The sequence below is a fragment of the Atractosteus spatula genome, chromosome 2 (assembly GCF_055471065.1).
Source record: "Atractosteus spatula isolate fAtrSpa1 chromosome 2, fAtrSpa1.hap1, whole genome shotgun sequence".
NCBI lineage: Eukaryota > Metazoa > Chordata > Actinopteri > Semionotiformes > Lepisosteidae > Atractosteus > Atractosteus spatula.
In genome coordinates this window covers 58214353-58230168 of record NC_142707.1, presented here as the reverse complement: position 1 = coordinate 58230168, position 15816 = coordinate 58214353, and the positions used below count along the sequence as shown (strand labels likewise).

Sequence of the window (15816 nt, the reverse complement as noted above, 5' to 3'; positions counted from 1 at the left end):
TCACACAATTGGTTGTACTGTATATGTATAGAATTGTATCTGGCTAGAAGATATGTCAACGTTTGTATTTAAAATATTCTAAATTAGATAAAAATGGTTACAGAAATGGAAATATCATAATACAGAAATGTTAACTACACTGGACAGTGTAACAAGTTAATTACATTTAATAACAATCTTATACCAATAACTTAACAAGCTTCTTTGTGCTTTGCAAAATGGACTACAGTATATGTTCCTAGCTTGAGTTTAATTACATTTGTTGACAGGATGTTATGTACAACATATAATCTACTTGTAATGCACACTCTTTACAAAGTGTAAATACATTGCGGTTAATGTAGCTGTATAAAGTGTTTCCCAAAACCCTTCATGTGAAATACCAATAATTCTGCCTATCGATACTGATCTACACCATTAACTTGAAAAGGTTGGAAGCATTCCACAGGAGAATTGTTGTCGGTGCGCAGGTAAGAAGAAAGTGTGAAGAAAGAAATATGAAGAAAGTTCTGAAGAAAAAAATATTGCAGAAAGCACTTTATCATTATGGTCCAACAGTGCCATCTGTGTAATTTTCCAAAATACTGCAGATGTTCTGATAAGAGATTTATGTTTTTAGCACAGCGGTACTATGCTACTTTTTCTAGCAACAGGTGTATAAGTGTTGGTGAATGTATGTCTATGTGTTCAACCATATAAATCTAAAGAGGAAGTCAGGTTTTGATTGTCTGCTGTAAATTATACCTTTCCTTGGGGGTAGTTTCTGAAACAAGGCCAATAGGTGTTAGGCAAATATCTCTGTCATATTTGTCTTAAGTTGACCCTAGTTGGTTTCCCTTGATATAGGTAATTCAAAGGGCTCCAGGATTCTAAAATAACTTGCCTCAAAATCAAGGGTTCTTGTTGCTACTAAGTCTCCCATTAGAACTGAAACTTGAAGATGAAGGGCTTTAACTATTGCTCAGATTGAATTCTGGTCTGCAGCAGTGACGCCTCCCCAGCAATGTTGTAAAATCCTCATTCTCATCATCCTTCCATGGATGAAAGCAGTTTTTCACAATCACTTTGAGATCATGAAGAATGTTAGCCTGATGTGCAGAAATACGGGATATTGTTCACTACCTGTTTCCAAAGGTTTGGTAACAACATTTGATGATGATTGGAGCTCACTGTGTAAATTGGCAAAGATACATCTGCACGTACAACATGACTTTATATCTGTTCACCCACCCTCAACTTGTTAAATAACGAAAGCCCTCCTTTCCTCACAACCAAATCTAACTATACAGTTTGTCATCAGCACAGAGCCATGCTAACCCCATCCTTAACCCTCCAGAACCAGACATCCTGTCTCCACCCTGAGCTTCTCTGGTTCTTCCTCTCCAAATCCCAATTCCTGATCTCTGTATTTCCCCTTGTTGGGAAGTTTCTCACTTTCTGTACTGAGATGGGGCTTGCATTTTACACCGGGTGCCTTCCATGATTAGGGGAAAATAAGGAAAGCCACGTGTGTTCTCCAGCAGTGACTCTTCACAGGTCTAGTTCTTCCCGAAAGGCCCTATTGTGAGAATCCATGTCCTTCATGCTTCCCTCGGTCAGTCCTGGTTCAGGGTCAGGTTGCTTACAGGATTTCCCTTAGCATCAGGTGGTCCAAAACATAACTGCTTCTTCTTCTTTCTAGGCAGCACCTCCTTCCTGGTCCAGGGTCCTGCCTCTCCTTCTCCAGTTACACTTCCCTCTGTCAGCATTGCTTTGGCGTATATTGTTCTTGTTTTTTCTTGCAACATCTCCAAATCCCTTCCCATGCTGTGGCTTTGAGGTGGGTACACCCCGTGACTAATTCCATATAAGTATTCTTCACTTAATATCCTTCTCACTCAAAATGCCACTGTGTTGCCCAAGCAGCATACTCATTTTCATCATGTGTTGTCGCCCCCTTCTGGTTCCTTTTGGGAACAGCATGGAGTCAGTATGCCACATAAGCATACAAAAATCATATTCCTCCATTTACTGTATGGATGTATATTTTAAAATGTACACATATGTTTTACATTAATTTATTTCAATTAGCAAATTTCAGTTTGATCTTATGTAATCTATTGCTTACGTCATATAACAACCATTTTCTTGTGAGATGAGAATGTGATTGGTATGCTATGGATAAACAGACTGGCACCCCTTAATGATTGAACTGGTATTGATACAGAATCAAGGGCATTAGAAACCAGTGAATAAGCACATGAATAAGTGAATAAGTCCAGGTTCTGTAAGAGGAATGGGACAGAATCCCAACTGCTAACATCTGAAATATGGTGCATGTCTCACAGACTTACAGCTTGTATTGTTTCCAGCAGTAGAAACACACACTACTAGCTTGTGACATTCACAGTAGACTCCCTGTCGATCAGGTCTGTTGATGACAAATCTTAATGAGCATAACACTTTTACCACTCTTGTGTCTGTCTAATAAAATGTTAGTGTACTTGCTATTAAAAAGATTGTCAGGAGATTTCTTGACAGTACTTATTATATTTCTATATGATACTCCTTTTGATGCTCTGTAGATAATGAAGTTCAGTTTGCATCCTGGTGATATACAATATGTTATCATGCAAACACAGTTTCTTGTCATACAAAACATAATTCCCAAAACGACAAATCAATGTATTTTTTCAAGTAGTTAGCTGCATCAGTATGCATACACTGCATGCACTTCGGGACTTGAACAAAGCCAAAACGTTGTGTTTATTTTCTTCTCTTTTCTGCAAGGAATAAACTTTTACTTGTTCATTTGCATTTTATTTTTCACCTTTTTTTCAAATTGTCAGCTGTTTTAGTTTCTGAAATGGGACCAAGAAATTGAATGCACTTTCCCAAGCCCCCAAGATAAGATTTATTTTAGATCAATAGGCTACCAACAATCCAATAAGCAAGATGCACTGAACATTTTCCCTTTTCTTGCCAACTCTTTGTTGAAAATAGATCAATGGCCTTATGATTCGTCTGCCTCTAGCAATGGAAACAAACAAATACAAGTATGCTGTATTTTTATTTTTTTTTTAATGCAGGCAATAGAAAAAAACATTGTTTAATCATTTTCTTATTTGTCAGAATGATGTGTTTTCCACTTCCCAACTCACAGCTGCAAAATTTTCAACTGCACATAGAGGAGAATGAGGATGTGTACCGTCCGGTATTTATCTTTCAACAAGAGACAAGTAATGCAGCCTCATACAGGAGATTCGAATGGAAGAAGTGCAACCCTCACGCAGCACAGTGCGAGCCTGCGAGTGCCCAGGAACTTTCAGGGGTCACTGAGCCACCAGGAGCCAAGAGATAAATAATCCCAACCCTTTCCTTCAACAGCACTGAGCCAGCTGCGCACAGCTGTTTAGGGAATCCTGGTTACAGTCAGTAACTAAGTCTAAACTGATGTGAAGTGCTGTCTCAACAATAAAAGAAGTGGGCATTGACCTCCAGCCTCATCAGTCAACTTCAGACTAAAAATAGTTATGGAGAAAATGAACATCTATAACATATTGAGAATGGACAGTGAAACACTGACCAGAGGGCACAAGTGGAAACATAGTAGTGCATTTAAAACTCAGAACAGGTGATACTTTTTTGTACCCTAGGGCTGTGGGAGTTTGGAACACACTACCCAGCCATGTTGTTGAAGCCGATACCCTGGCATCTTAAAAAACAGTTGAATGAGATCCCTGGAGCAGTTATCCGCTAACTACCAGACAGGCTAAATGGAACAAATGGCCTTCTTCCGTCTGCAATGTTTCTTATGTTCTTAAGTTGTATTGCCGATATTAAAATTTTAGATGCCACAAATGTTTTTGCTACTGAACTAAATATATCCATCTATCAAACTGAACTTATGCTGCTAGTTTTCCAGCATCATTTGTGAAAATCTGATTTTCAACGCATGGCTATCAATAATGTGCAAACAGCATTTTGTGCAAAAATTAAATGTCTGGCTGTAATTTTAGACCCTAAATGTAACTTTTGAGCTGCATGAGCAACACAGAGTTCTTGATATTCTTTTGCCTTTTTTTCCCTTTACATTACTCACACCTGATAAATTATGCCAGTAGCTACACTCTGCGTCTATTTTATTGTTTATACACTACAAGACTATGAACTGTGTGTAACATGGTCTTCTCAGTTTTGTCTTCTGCTGCTAGGTACTGAAAAATGACACAAGGAGTTCTAAGTCTCCTTTTTGTTTCCCTCTCGTGCCTTGAAACCTAATCTAAATTGTTAAACATTGTCTATAACATAGTGTAGTTTGTCTGATTCTTAAAAGTTCATGTTTTTCTATTTGATTTATGTTGCTGAACAGCTGTTATGAAATAATTCATTTATTTCACAATTTTTAGACATTATAGCTTGTTGTGGTTATGGATTTTTAAACTTTGCTCAATGTGGGATGATGTACAGTATCATTGGATATTCTGACTAAATATATATACCCATCAATTTTCTGACCACTTATTCCAGTCCAGGGTCATGGAGGAGTCAGTGTACACCCTGAATGGGACGCCACTAAATATACTGTGTATCACAGTGATTTTACTTTAATTAATAATGATAATAACTCATATTTATATAATAATTTTCATCTTAAACAATATGTGTAAACAGTCACATCATAGACCAGATCGGGTAAAGACATCTAAAATTGCTTCACCAAATGAATTAAGGGTGAATATTAGACAGAGTGGACAGAGTTCAGGCAGGACAATGAAGTGTCTAGACTCTAAAGGGGAGAGTGCCATCTACTGATACACCAGCACTGCTTACACTAACAGCCTGTTTTTTCTTAGAGGTCTCCCTCCCATTACTGACCAGTCCCAGCCCTTCTTAGCTTCTGAGGTCAGGCTCGAAGGTGGTCGATACTTAATATTAACTTAATACATGCTTCTACTTAAATAGGTTTAAAAATAAAATACATCCATTTTCTAACAGCTTTATCCACCACAGGGTGGTAGCAGGGGAGGTGTAGCCTATCCTGGAAAGCAATGAGCAGGTGAGATACACCCAGGAAGGGAAGCCAGTCCAACAGATACAGGACACACACTCACACGCAGAGCCAATTTTCCCAGAAGCCTAGTTTGTCTTTGGACGGTGGAAGGGAACCAGAACACTTGGAAGAAACTCCCGTAAACATGGAGGAGCATACAAACTTGGCGCAGATAGCACCCAAGTTATTGAACCTAGGGCTTCAACACTGTGAGGCTGCACTGTTAACCACTGCAACACCATCCCGTCCAAAGTAAGAAAAAAATACTTTTAAATATTTTAACCACATTTTTATTGTGCAGTCTTTTGTAAAGTACTTGTTACCATTTTGCAACTCGATTAACTTTGATTTATTCATGAACTTGTCAAATACATTATAAAGAACTTTAAATCACATTATTTTGACAGTCTTATACAGTAAGTGTATGCATATGCTTCTGAATACTTTACGAACTGAATATTCTTAAATAGTTTGTCCCTTGCTTCTCTAAGAAACAACAGAACAAAAACGTAAAAACAATAAGGACGTCCCTACAGGGTGCAAGCTTAACAACATGATCGACAGGCTTAGTAATGACTCAAGCCTGGACTTCAATGACAGATGACAAGTCAACAATATCCTGTTTATATAATAAAAGATAATAAAGTTGCTGTGTTATGTGGATAAGGAAGACAACATTTTATTCTTTAGGGTGACTTTTTGCCTTTGGTCTCGCTTTTCAAATAGTTTATTATTCTGTACTCAGACTGTGGTATTTCTGTTGGTATTTTGTTGTTTTTAATTAATACATTATTAAATGGCTGATGCAACTTTTTTAAAACGGATGTTTCGACTGTGTAATGCATGTTGGCTGTGTTACTGATTTATGAGCTCTCTCTCTTCTTAAGGCATGCCTGCAATGTTTGTATACAGAGTTGTAAGGAGATCCTTTGTTTCTTTGTGTGTGATTGGCTGTAATGGTGAAGGTTATTGGGATAGCCCTCTGGCAGCCATCTTTCAATTGTGTTTGCGACCAAAGCTCTTCAAGTATTGCTTTGCAGGGAGGTTTTTGAAAAAGGTAAGTTTAAGACAAAATAAAATACATAAAATATTTAAACAAAAAACAGTTGTGAAAAATCACAAGCAAGATTGAGGAAAAGTTGCCACAGCATTTTGCGAGGCAACTTTGAAATTTCACTGAAGTTTTTCTCTGGGAAATTATAGCGGGGAAACCGTGTAAAAATATTTTATGAATCCTTGCAGCAACCCAGAGCATATTTTCATATTTGTTCCAAACGTCACATTTTCCAGAAACTTATTTGGTCGGTAAAAGTGATGCTGAAAGGTGATGCTCATCTGAAATGGATCAGTTCTTTTGGCATTTTATATTTAATATTTTAAAAATATCCGTCGAATAGCTCTCCTTTCCAGCGTTTCAGTGTTTGCTTTTATCTGTTGCAAGCCATTCACCATCTTGTCGTTCTCGCGTTTCAAAACCCCAGTTAAGCATCTGAGCAAAAGAAAAAAGCAGGCACTTACCATTTTGAAAAGAGCACGCTGACTTAATGTACTGAGGCAGTTGGTGAATTTTTGCGATAACTGTAGGAAACGAAGTATCTCTATTTCTTATGTTATTTCATAAATAAGCTCTACGTTTTGCTGCATTTTGTCGTTGTAAATGTGAGTTCTCCCACCATTTCTTCATAGTGCCCCAAAGCATACAGAAGTCAGCGCAAAACGGAATCAAATCAATAAAAAAAAAATCAATGTTGCAATGAGACCAGATATTTGCTAAGCATGTACATGTTTTATTATAAGACTCCGTATGAGAAAATAAAAGACAAAGCTATGCAACAAAGCAGAATCTCAAGCCGATAAAATAACCACTTAACTGAAGACAGTCTAAGATAACGAAAATTATTTCACGCAGTGTTAACAGTTGAAAATGTTTTATGTTTAGTAAAACCCTTTTATTTGCGCTGTCATGGAATAATGATCTTTAAATGTGATTATTTGGTGCGGCACTCTAACGTGTTTTTTTCTCATTCGTAAGGAGGCTTTCGGTTCGGCTCTGTCCGATCTGTGAACAATCTGCGGGACAGTTTTACGTTGGAGAAAAATCGATATAATTTTCTCATTTTTTGCAAGTACTGTAAATTATTGATCCAGGAACTTCAAACCCACTTTTATCAACAGTATAGTTAGTTCATTCAATATAACCCTTTTTTTTGGCAATATTCTCCCGTTCTTAGTCCTGAAGGTATTCTAACATGAGTGCAGGATTTCGGGATTTTATCAAGTCTTCATTGCACTATGATTAAGAGATATTTGGCCTACATTCAAGATGAGGTTCTGCTTTGGAATTAAAATCTGTTTTCGGCTGTTGTTGTGGTCTAACAAGAATCCTGCAGTTTCAAAGAGGTTACAGGAGTTACACAACGTTTGACTTTAATTGCTTCATATTGTTTTGATTTAAGCCTTTATTTTTCAAAGAAAGTCTCATTTAATACGTTTACCTTTCTCATTCAAAATGAAGACCTCGATAATTTATTTAGGAAGGCATTTTATGGAAAATGTGAATTAAGTGCCTTTGTCATGGTTGGGTACGACAGCAGCATCATACCAGGGATTTGAACCCAAGGCCTTTTTGGTCAGTATAGCAGAGTATGGATCACTACTCCACACTGCTGTCTGAATAGCTTTCTGTAGTACTTATCATTGCTGAGAGGTTTGCATATGGGAGGGGCCTCACTTAACCCACAACTGAATTGCAGAACCCACCTCAAGTGATATGTGGCTGCCACTATATTCCAGAAGCACCACTTTTCATCAAATCAGGTAAAGAAGTGAGAAGTTGATTCACTGATTGGATTAATAACATTAGGTAGTGCAGATTGTGCTAACCCATTGTAGAATTAGCCAAGACACCAGCTGAAACTCCTATGAGCGGGCTCTTTAGAGGTCTTCCATCCTAGAACTGACTAGGTCCAGTGTTGCTTAGCTTCTGAGATCCGATAAAATAAAGAAGGTGGTGACTCTGCAAATACTTTGCTAGTGACAAATAAGTGATTTTGACATATGTAAATTATTATCTTAATTAGGCCAGCAGCTGTATCCCCTTGCAACTCTCAACTGGCAACCTACTGAATCTAAGCAGGTGTGAGCCTGGTCAGTACCTGGATGGAAGACCTGGGAAAGCTGAGGCTGCTGCTGCGAGAAGTGTTAGTGGGACCAATAGGGAGCTCTCACCCTGCAGTCTTTGTGAGTCCTGATTCCTCAGTGTAGTGATGGGGACAGTATACTGTAAAAAAGGCGCCGTCCTTCAGATGAGATGTAAAATGTTGGACTCTCCATAGTCATTAAAAATCCCAGGATGTTTTCTGAAAAGAGTAGGGGTCTTATCCTGTCCTGGGCAAATTTCCCCCTGGCATTTGCCATTAATGGCATCCTAACAATCCCCACTTTTAATTGACTTCATTACTCTGTTCTCCTCCCCACTGAAAGCTGATGTGTGGTGAGCATATTGACGTACTTTTGTTGACTTACATTGCCAAGGTGAATTACCTCCCCCTACAATTCAGATTAGTAGACAGGTTTTACACTCATTACTCTTCACACAATTCTGTCTTCTGCTATGAATACTCGCGTCCCAACTAGTCATTACCAGAGTGTCCTGCTAGATGGCACATAACCTCTTTAATATTTTATATATATATTTTATATAATTTTAAGAGATACATGAATCTCTTAGAAATACCTGTTATACCTTAACCCAGATAATATAAAGGGCTTGATTTCCCTTTAAGCCAATCTTGGGTTTTGTCTCATAATCTTACCCCACTCTCCCAGTAAGTGTTAACAAATTTCCATTCTGTTTTCTGGATTTGAAGGAATGTCATGTGTGGATATGTTAAATCTTTCCACAGATTCCCAGTAGGATTCAAGTCAGGACTTTAACTAGACAACTCAAGGACTTTCAATTCCTGATTTATCAAGCAGTACAGTACAGCTTTTCATCATTGTCTTGCTGAAAGGTGAATTATCCTAGTTTTAGGTCTGTAGCGAGGTTTTCTCTACAATTTGCCAGTACTTTGCTTCCTCTGTGTTCCCATCACTATTGACATAACGGTACCATAATGCCTCCACCACCATGCCTGACAGTAGGAATGGTATTAACCGAGTAGTGCAATATGTTGGGTTTGTGTCAAATGTAACTTTTTTCATCCATAACAGAAATTTCTGATTATGTATTACCTGACAAAAAAAACTTTTGCTACTGTATGTGTTTGCAGTATCACTTAAATGTTTAAGTGCAAACTTTGGTGGAATTTGAGACAGGTTTCTAGTCTACTATACAGGCCAGATGCATGGACATTTTTCCCTTCTCAGCCAGTGAACTCTGCAGCTCTTTCAAAGTCTTCATTGACCTCATCCCTAAAAGTAACCAGTTTTCTCCTTGCTGAACTGCTCAGTGTGAAGAGACAACCTAGTAATGGCTGTGTCTTGATGCCTACTACTCCATGCTAAAAGAGACGTTAAGGGTCTTTAAATGTTTTTTTTTTTACCCTTCTCCTGATGTGTGCCTTTTTAAAACTCTATCACTGAGAGCTTTTTTGTTTTCAGTTGTTGAATACTTGAAATTCACTGCCTGACAGAGTGACCTTAAAGAGATATGTGTATTTACTCTGGAATCATGTGAACTACAATTATTACACAGAGAGGCCTCCAATTGTGTGGCTTGTTGTGGTTTTTGTACACCTAAATCACAGCAAAAGGTTTAAATACTTATTGCAATCAGGACTTTTCTCTTTATTATTTAACTGTTTACTTCTTTTTGCTTTGAGTTTATGGAGTAGGTTGTGTATATAACAAAAAAAATTGCTACTTTTTAGTGTTATGACTGCAACGTTTAAAGCAACGAAATGTGAAAATGGTGCAGTGGTCTGAGTACTTTTGCTAGGCCGTATAATTCTTTCCTTAATCTGTGTTTTTTTTTTCAACAGGTGTAAAAGTGTGAAAGAACATGGCCCGTACTAAGCAAACTGCTCGTAAATCCACTGGTGGTAAGGCACCAAGGAAACAGCTGGCAACAAAAGCTGCCCGCAAAAGTGCTCCCTCTACTGGAGGAGTCAAAAAGCCTCATCGTTACAGGTTAATACGGAACACTGACTTGCTTAAACCAGTCCCACTAGTTCATGTGATTGACATAGCATCCTTTGAAATTATAGACATTAACATGAGATGCAAGGAATAAATGAATGCCTATTAGGTTGGCTAGTTTCTGTTCTGTGGTTCTTAACCTTTGTTAGTGAATATATATGAAGATAACACTTTATGCATCCAATAACAAAAGTATTCAACTTCATTGAGAAGTTCTTCTCTTAGAAAACAGAACACATAAATAGTGAAACCATGTCCTAGGCATTGGATAAATATATCTACTCATTCCCGTGGATGCAATATTAATTTGTATCAATATTGATAGTTTATACTAGTTAATTTATATATTATTCTCAGGAATAACTTTGGTTGATAAACATTTTGAAGACTTAGAATCATGCATAGCATGGAAGAGTTTTAAATGTTTTACAGTAGAAAAAAGTTTTATAATTAAAGCTTTCTTCTTCATAAGTGATGGGATGCAATTTATGTGCATTTTTCGATTTCAGGGTTACTGGATCCGTCTTAATTGAATAGCTGGTTTGGTTTATGCTGTTTTTAAATAATGTACAGTAATAAGTGATAGTGATATCCACTGTTTGAACACGGAAATTAAGCAGAAGTCATCCAAGTCCTTCAACAGGAGGTGTAACCAAGGAAAGAAACATTAAAAAATGCTCAGTCCAGAAATTCTTTCTATGGAGTCTTTGTTTTGATGCAGTTCTTTCAGAGCATCAGCTTTAAGTAATACCTTCATCTTAATGAAGTTGAAAAAGAACTCTCCAGGGTGAGGTTTGGCAAAAGAGCTTTACCTGCTTCCTTCGTCTTTAGGCCAGGTACAGTGGCTCTGCGCGAGATCAGACGTTATCAGAAATCCACAGAACTTCTGATTCGGAAATTGCCCTTCCAGCGTTTGGTCCGTGAAATTGCACAGGATTTCAAGACTGACCTGCGTTTCCAGGGTGCAGCTATTGGTGCATTACAGGTTTGTAGGGATTGTTCTCCGCAGTGTTTAAGGAAAGAGTTATCCTTTTCAGATGAACACAGTCCGCTTCACTGGATTATAAACCATGTATGCTGATTATTTTATTGTTTCTTTCCTGTTGATCCAAAAGATGTTTCACAATATACTACACAAAAAAATCAAAATGTCTGTCATCATTTTTCATACAACTAGATGGTAGGTTGCATGTTGAACAGGAGGATTCTGTCAAATATATCAGCATTATGCCGTTAAATAAATTACAGCCTTTTTCTCAAGTGACACATTATTGTAAAATTATTGCTTTGTACTTCCATGCTACCTCTCATCTAGTTCAGGTAGGTAGCTGCGTCAGCATGTGTAGGCTGCAAAGGAACAAGTAGAGGTTTATTCCATGCTGAAAAGAAAAACACAATGTTTCGGCTGTGGAGTTTTGTTCAAGTCCTGAAGTCCATGCAGCCTATGCATACTGATGCAGCTACCTACTTGAAAAAAATACATTGATTTGTCTTTCTGGGAATGATGATTTCTTCTCTTTTCAGCATGGAATAAACCTTTACTTGTACCTGTCATCTACCTGAGATGCACGCTATTGCTTCTGTTCTGTTGATTGGACCAACATGGATTTTTTCTTTCTTTTAGGAAGCAAGTGAGGCATATCTGGTAGGCTTGTTTGAAGACACCAACCTCTGTGCTATTCATGCCAAACGCGTCACAATCATGCCGAAAGACATCCAGTTAGCACGCCGCATCCGTGGTGAGCGTGCCTAAGCTAGAATCGTGGAGCTCTGAAAAAATCTTCCTTTCTCTTGGTACTGATAAGTGTTGTTCATTTATATGCGGGAAGAATTCATGAGGTCAAGTGAGGTGAAAAGGAAGGTGGTCATTTTTCTTTACATTTTCATATGTGATCTTTTTCATTGTGTGTCTTACAATCCAAACATTATGCCTAGAAATATTGACAAAAGATTGATTTTTTAAAAAATTATTTAAGCATTTTAATATGCTTGGATGTTTTTTGGACTATGCCAACATAACTTTTATTGTTTGTTTTTTAAAAGGGATGGGCGATAGTGCCAATTTTAACCCTGATACTATGCCAAGCAATACTGGGCAAGTATGGATGATTACAATACTGATACTGTGTTTAATATTCAAACAGACTCTTCAAACTTTCTTTGCTAGTATCTTCCATGTTGCTTGTTCATATGGTTTGAGAGCATCTGTGGTGGAACTGATTAGCAGGTCATTTTTTACCGAGTGTCTTGTAAAAATATTCACCCCCTTCCTATGATATCCCATTTTTGTGTTGAAATGCCAGTGATGTCTACACTTTGTTACCTGCATATGTTAAATCATAAGTAGAGTGCACAAACTGAACACCATTCCACCCCAACAAGTCACATGATGAAAGCACTTTTGATATTAATTATAGCTGCAACTCTTTTTAGATAAATCCGTCAACTTTGCACAATATCCCATTATTTTTGCAAAATTGCTCCGTCAGATTGATTGATAATGGAGAGCAATTTTCAAGTCTAGCCACAGATTTTCTGTTGGCTTGAAGTTGTGACTTTAACTGGGCCACTCAAGGACTTTCACGTTCTTTTTTTAAAGCCCCACCAGTGTACCTTTAGTGTTGTGCTTTGGGTCTGCTCAACAGTAAATTTTTGTCAAGATTTAAAGTCCTTTAGCTTTCTGACACAGGTTTTCCTCTTCTGTTTGTACTTTAGTGGGTAGTATGATACACCTTTAACTTCATAATGATGGTCTTAACTGTCCTCAAAGATACAGTCCGATATATTCTGTAATCGCATGAACCATTATTATTACACACAGAAGCCATTAAGATAATTGTACAGTTTTTTCAAAATGTGTGTACTTGTCAGATTTGTTTGTCTTCTATAATGGAAGTGAATGTTTACTTTTTCTTTCTGCAGTTTTTACAGATGTTGAGCTTTTTACTCATCATTAAGTGTTCAGTTTTTGCATTCTATATATAAACTTTAATAATGTTTACATCTTTTATAATTCAATAAAATGTGATGGCATTTGAAGGGATGAATACATTTTCAAGGCACTGTATACAGTATATAGAAAGAGAACAGACCCCATAAGATTCCAACTAAAAGGTTTTTCTGGGTAGTACTTTTATTATTATGTTAATAAAACACTACCTGTTGCTTGGTAGTTTCTTGACATGTAAGTTCTTGTATCAGGATGGCAAATAATACATAAAACCTTTGTTTTTAAAGTACTTATCATTTTATTCAAGTTCACTTTAATAAATAAGTTAAAACACAATGTGGATTTTTTAAACTAAATTCCACTAAATTGGAATGTTCAAATACTGAAGTCAAATAATGTTTGAACTTCAGTTTAATTAAATTTGTCCTCCTTTGTACAGAATACTGGGCTCACAAACAAAACCTAGTGCTAAATGCTCCATATAAAGTCTAGGTAAAAACCATTTAGGAGAACAATCTATTATTAGATATCTATACATTCACCATAAAATCAGTCACAGAGGACAGTGTCATTACCTGATTTACATTGGCCTAGCAATGTAGAACAAAAACTTGACAAGTAAAAAAGTTAGGTTGTAATTCTAGCAATAGAATTTTTGTAATTCTAGCAATAGAATCTCTTTGGGAGAAGTGACACGTTTAAGTGATGATTTGTCACTGTGGACAAAAACCACTGTATGTACTGTATTAGTAAAACTCTACAGTGCCAGTGCATTGCTGTGTGTCATTTAAACCAATGAGATAAAATTAAACTTGACCCGTTTTATCTGGATGATGTTTTGGGGATCTGTTTCTGGAATGAGTCTTGTAAAGATGTCTGTGTCAAAGACTTTGCAGCAGCGAAATCGTCTTTTTCTCGTGCCAACTTGTTGTGCAGTGTTGGCATATCTAGTTGGATGCTTAATTTGAGGTGCTTAAACAAATTGCCAGTATTTCTAATTTTATGCACTTTGCAAATATTGCAACTGGTTTTAATTTCTTGTTAAAGAATAATTGTGAATGTTTTTACAGTAATGTTGCGCACTGTACTAGTGTACCTTCACTTGATCGGCCAAGGTATTCCTTTTGATCCTGATTTCTGAATTTCAACAAATGCTGTTCTGCTTTTCAGTCAATATAACACATGAACTTTGGTATGAGCAATTTTACACAGTTTGCTTCATATGTAACAATGGTCATTCATTTTGTCAGAATGTACTAAAAATAAGTCAAAGTTGATATTTTGGTGAAAATATCCCAATAACAGAAAATAAATTATACCAAAAGTATCAGATACTTTAGTATTTGTTCACCCACCCCTAGTTTTTAAATGTCACTATATTTTTTGTACTGTTTGTCTGATATTGCTAATGTTTTAAAACATTATCACTGTAGAATCGATCTAATGTTCTTTTTGTATGCTGTCTTGTATACAATTTAAGTGTTTGTGGTGTCTCTGCAAGTTTACTATTAAATTACTTTATAGTCCTAAAATCTGTCTTTTTTTTCCTGTCACTCAACACTGATTAAATATTTTGATGATATTACAGTAAAGAATAGTCCCCAGGTCAGCTGTGAAAAATGTAAAAAAATATTAGATGTAACCTCTTGATTCCTAGCTCACCAAACCACTCCATATGTTTGATAATTTTAAATGGCCTAGATATCAATGTTTGCATTGTTTTTGTAGCACATTATAAATTGTTGTAATTTCTACATTAAAAAAAAATTTAATGTACAGTATTTCCATGTATTTTAAATATTAAATATATATATATATTTAATAAGTAAAAGTCGTCAATGTGGAATCGTGGTTAGAGCTCAGAAGTATGGACTGGAAAGGCACCAGCCAAAATAATGTTGATGATGATGATGATGAAGAAAAGCTTCAGCAAAGTATTGTAGAAAAAATCTTACCATTATCAATAACGCACAGGTTTTAAAATTTGCAAGGAGGAAGTAAGACAGAGTTTTTATTAATCTTCCATATCCACATGCTTCTGCCACCATTTTGCAAGAGAATGGTTGCCCTCATAACAAAAGGATGTTAGCTGCGCCCGAGTCTTTCTTGCACCATTACTTGGATCTGGTTGTCTTCCCTGACGCTCTGATCTCGGAGAACCTCCTTCTGTGGTCTGAATGGAAAGTTTGATGGTGCAAGAGCTCGACAGTAAGGTAGGATAACCATTCATAAATTAACTTCTCTATGTACAGTGTATGTCTCACCATGTCTGGGGGTGTGCTGTTTAGTGTTGAGGAAAAGGATACTTTTGAAAAGTAATACATTTCAATTAAAAGTTATTTGTGTAAGGACAAATGTGGTGGGAATAGATAGTAGTAAAGAGTGATCTTTTTAGAATGAGTATAGCCATTATGTAAAGGGATACATTACTTTCTAAAAGCAACTTCCCTCTTTAAAAAGGTAAAACATTACATATTGTAGTATTCTGCCCCTCGGGATGGACTACCAGGACTAATTCCTTAAGCTTTCTGTCACACATGTTCACTTTTTCCTCCCTCTCTCACTCTATAAAGGGATCTCACTAGTGCACCACACCTGTTAATAATTAAAAGAGAAGCAACTTGAGTTTGCACCCCTGAGATGTCCTGCCTGTTCCTTCTCCACTCATTTACACACTTTAAGGGAAAAGAGGATG

At 36.8% G+C, this 15816-nt stretch overlaps 1 protein-coding gene across 2 annotated transcripts; it reads left to right on the top strand.

Moving 5' to 3' along the window:
• Positions 1 to 5985: 5985 nt before the first annotated feature.
• On the top strand, positions 5986 to 14653 carry LOC148839937 (histone H3.3A-like). 2 transcript variants are annotated; one of them, XM_088935263.1, is made up of 4 exons: positions 5986 to 6089; positions 10015 to 10162; positions 11003 to 11156; positions 11796 to 14653. In XM_088935263.1, the coding sequence occupies exons 2-4, from the start codon at positions 10035 to 10037 to the stop codon at positions 11922 to 11924; spliced, it is 411 nt and encodes a 136-aa protein (XP_088791389.1). In that variant the 5' UTR covers positions 5986 to 6089; positions 10015 to 10034; the 3' UTR covers positions 11925 to 14653. The 2 variants fall into 2 exon arrangements, with proteins under 2 accessions (XP_088791389.1, XP_088791398.1); XM_088935272.1 differs by lacking the exon at positions 5986 to 6089 and adding an exon at positions 7899 to 8272.
• Positions 14654 to 15816: the final 1163 nt, after the last annotated feature.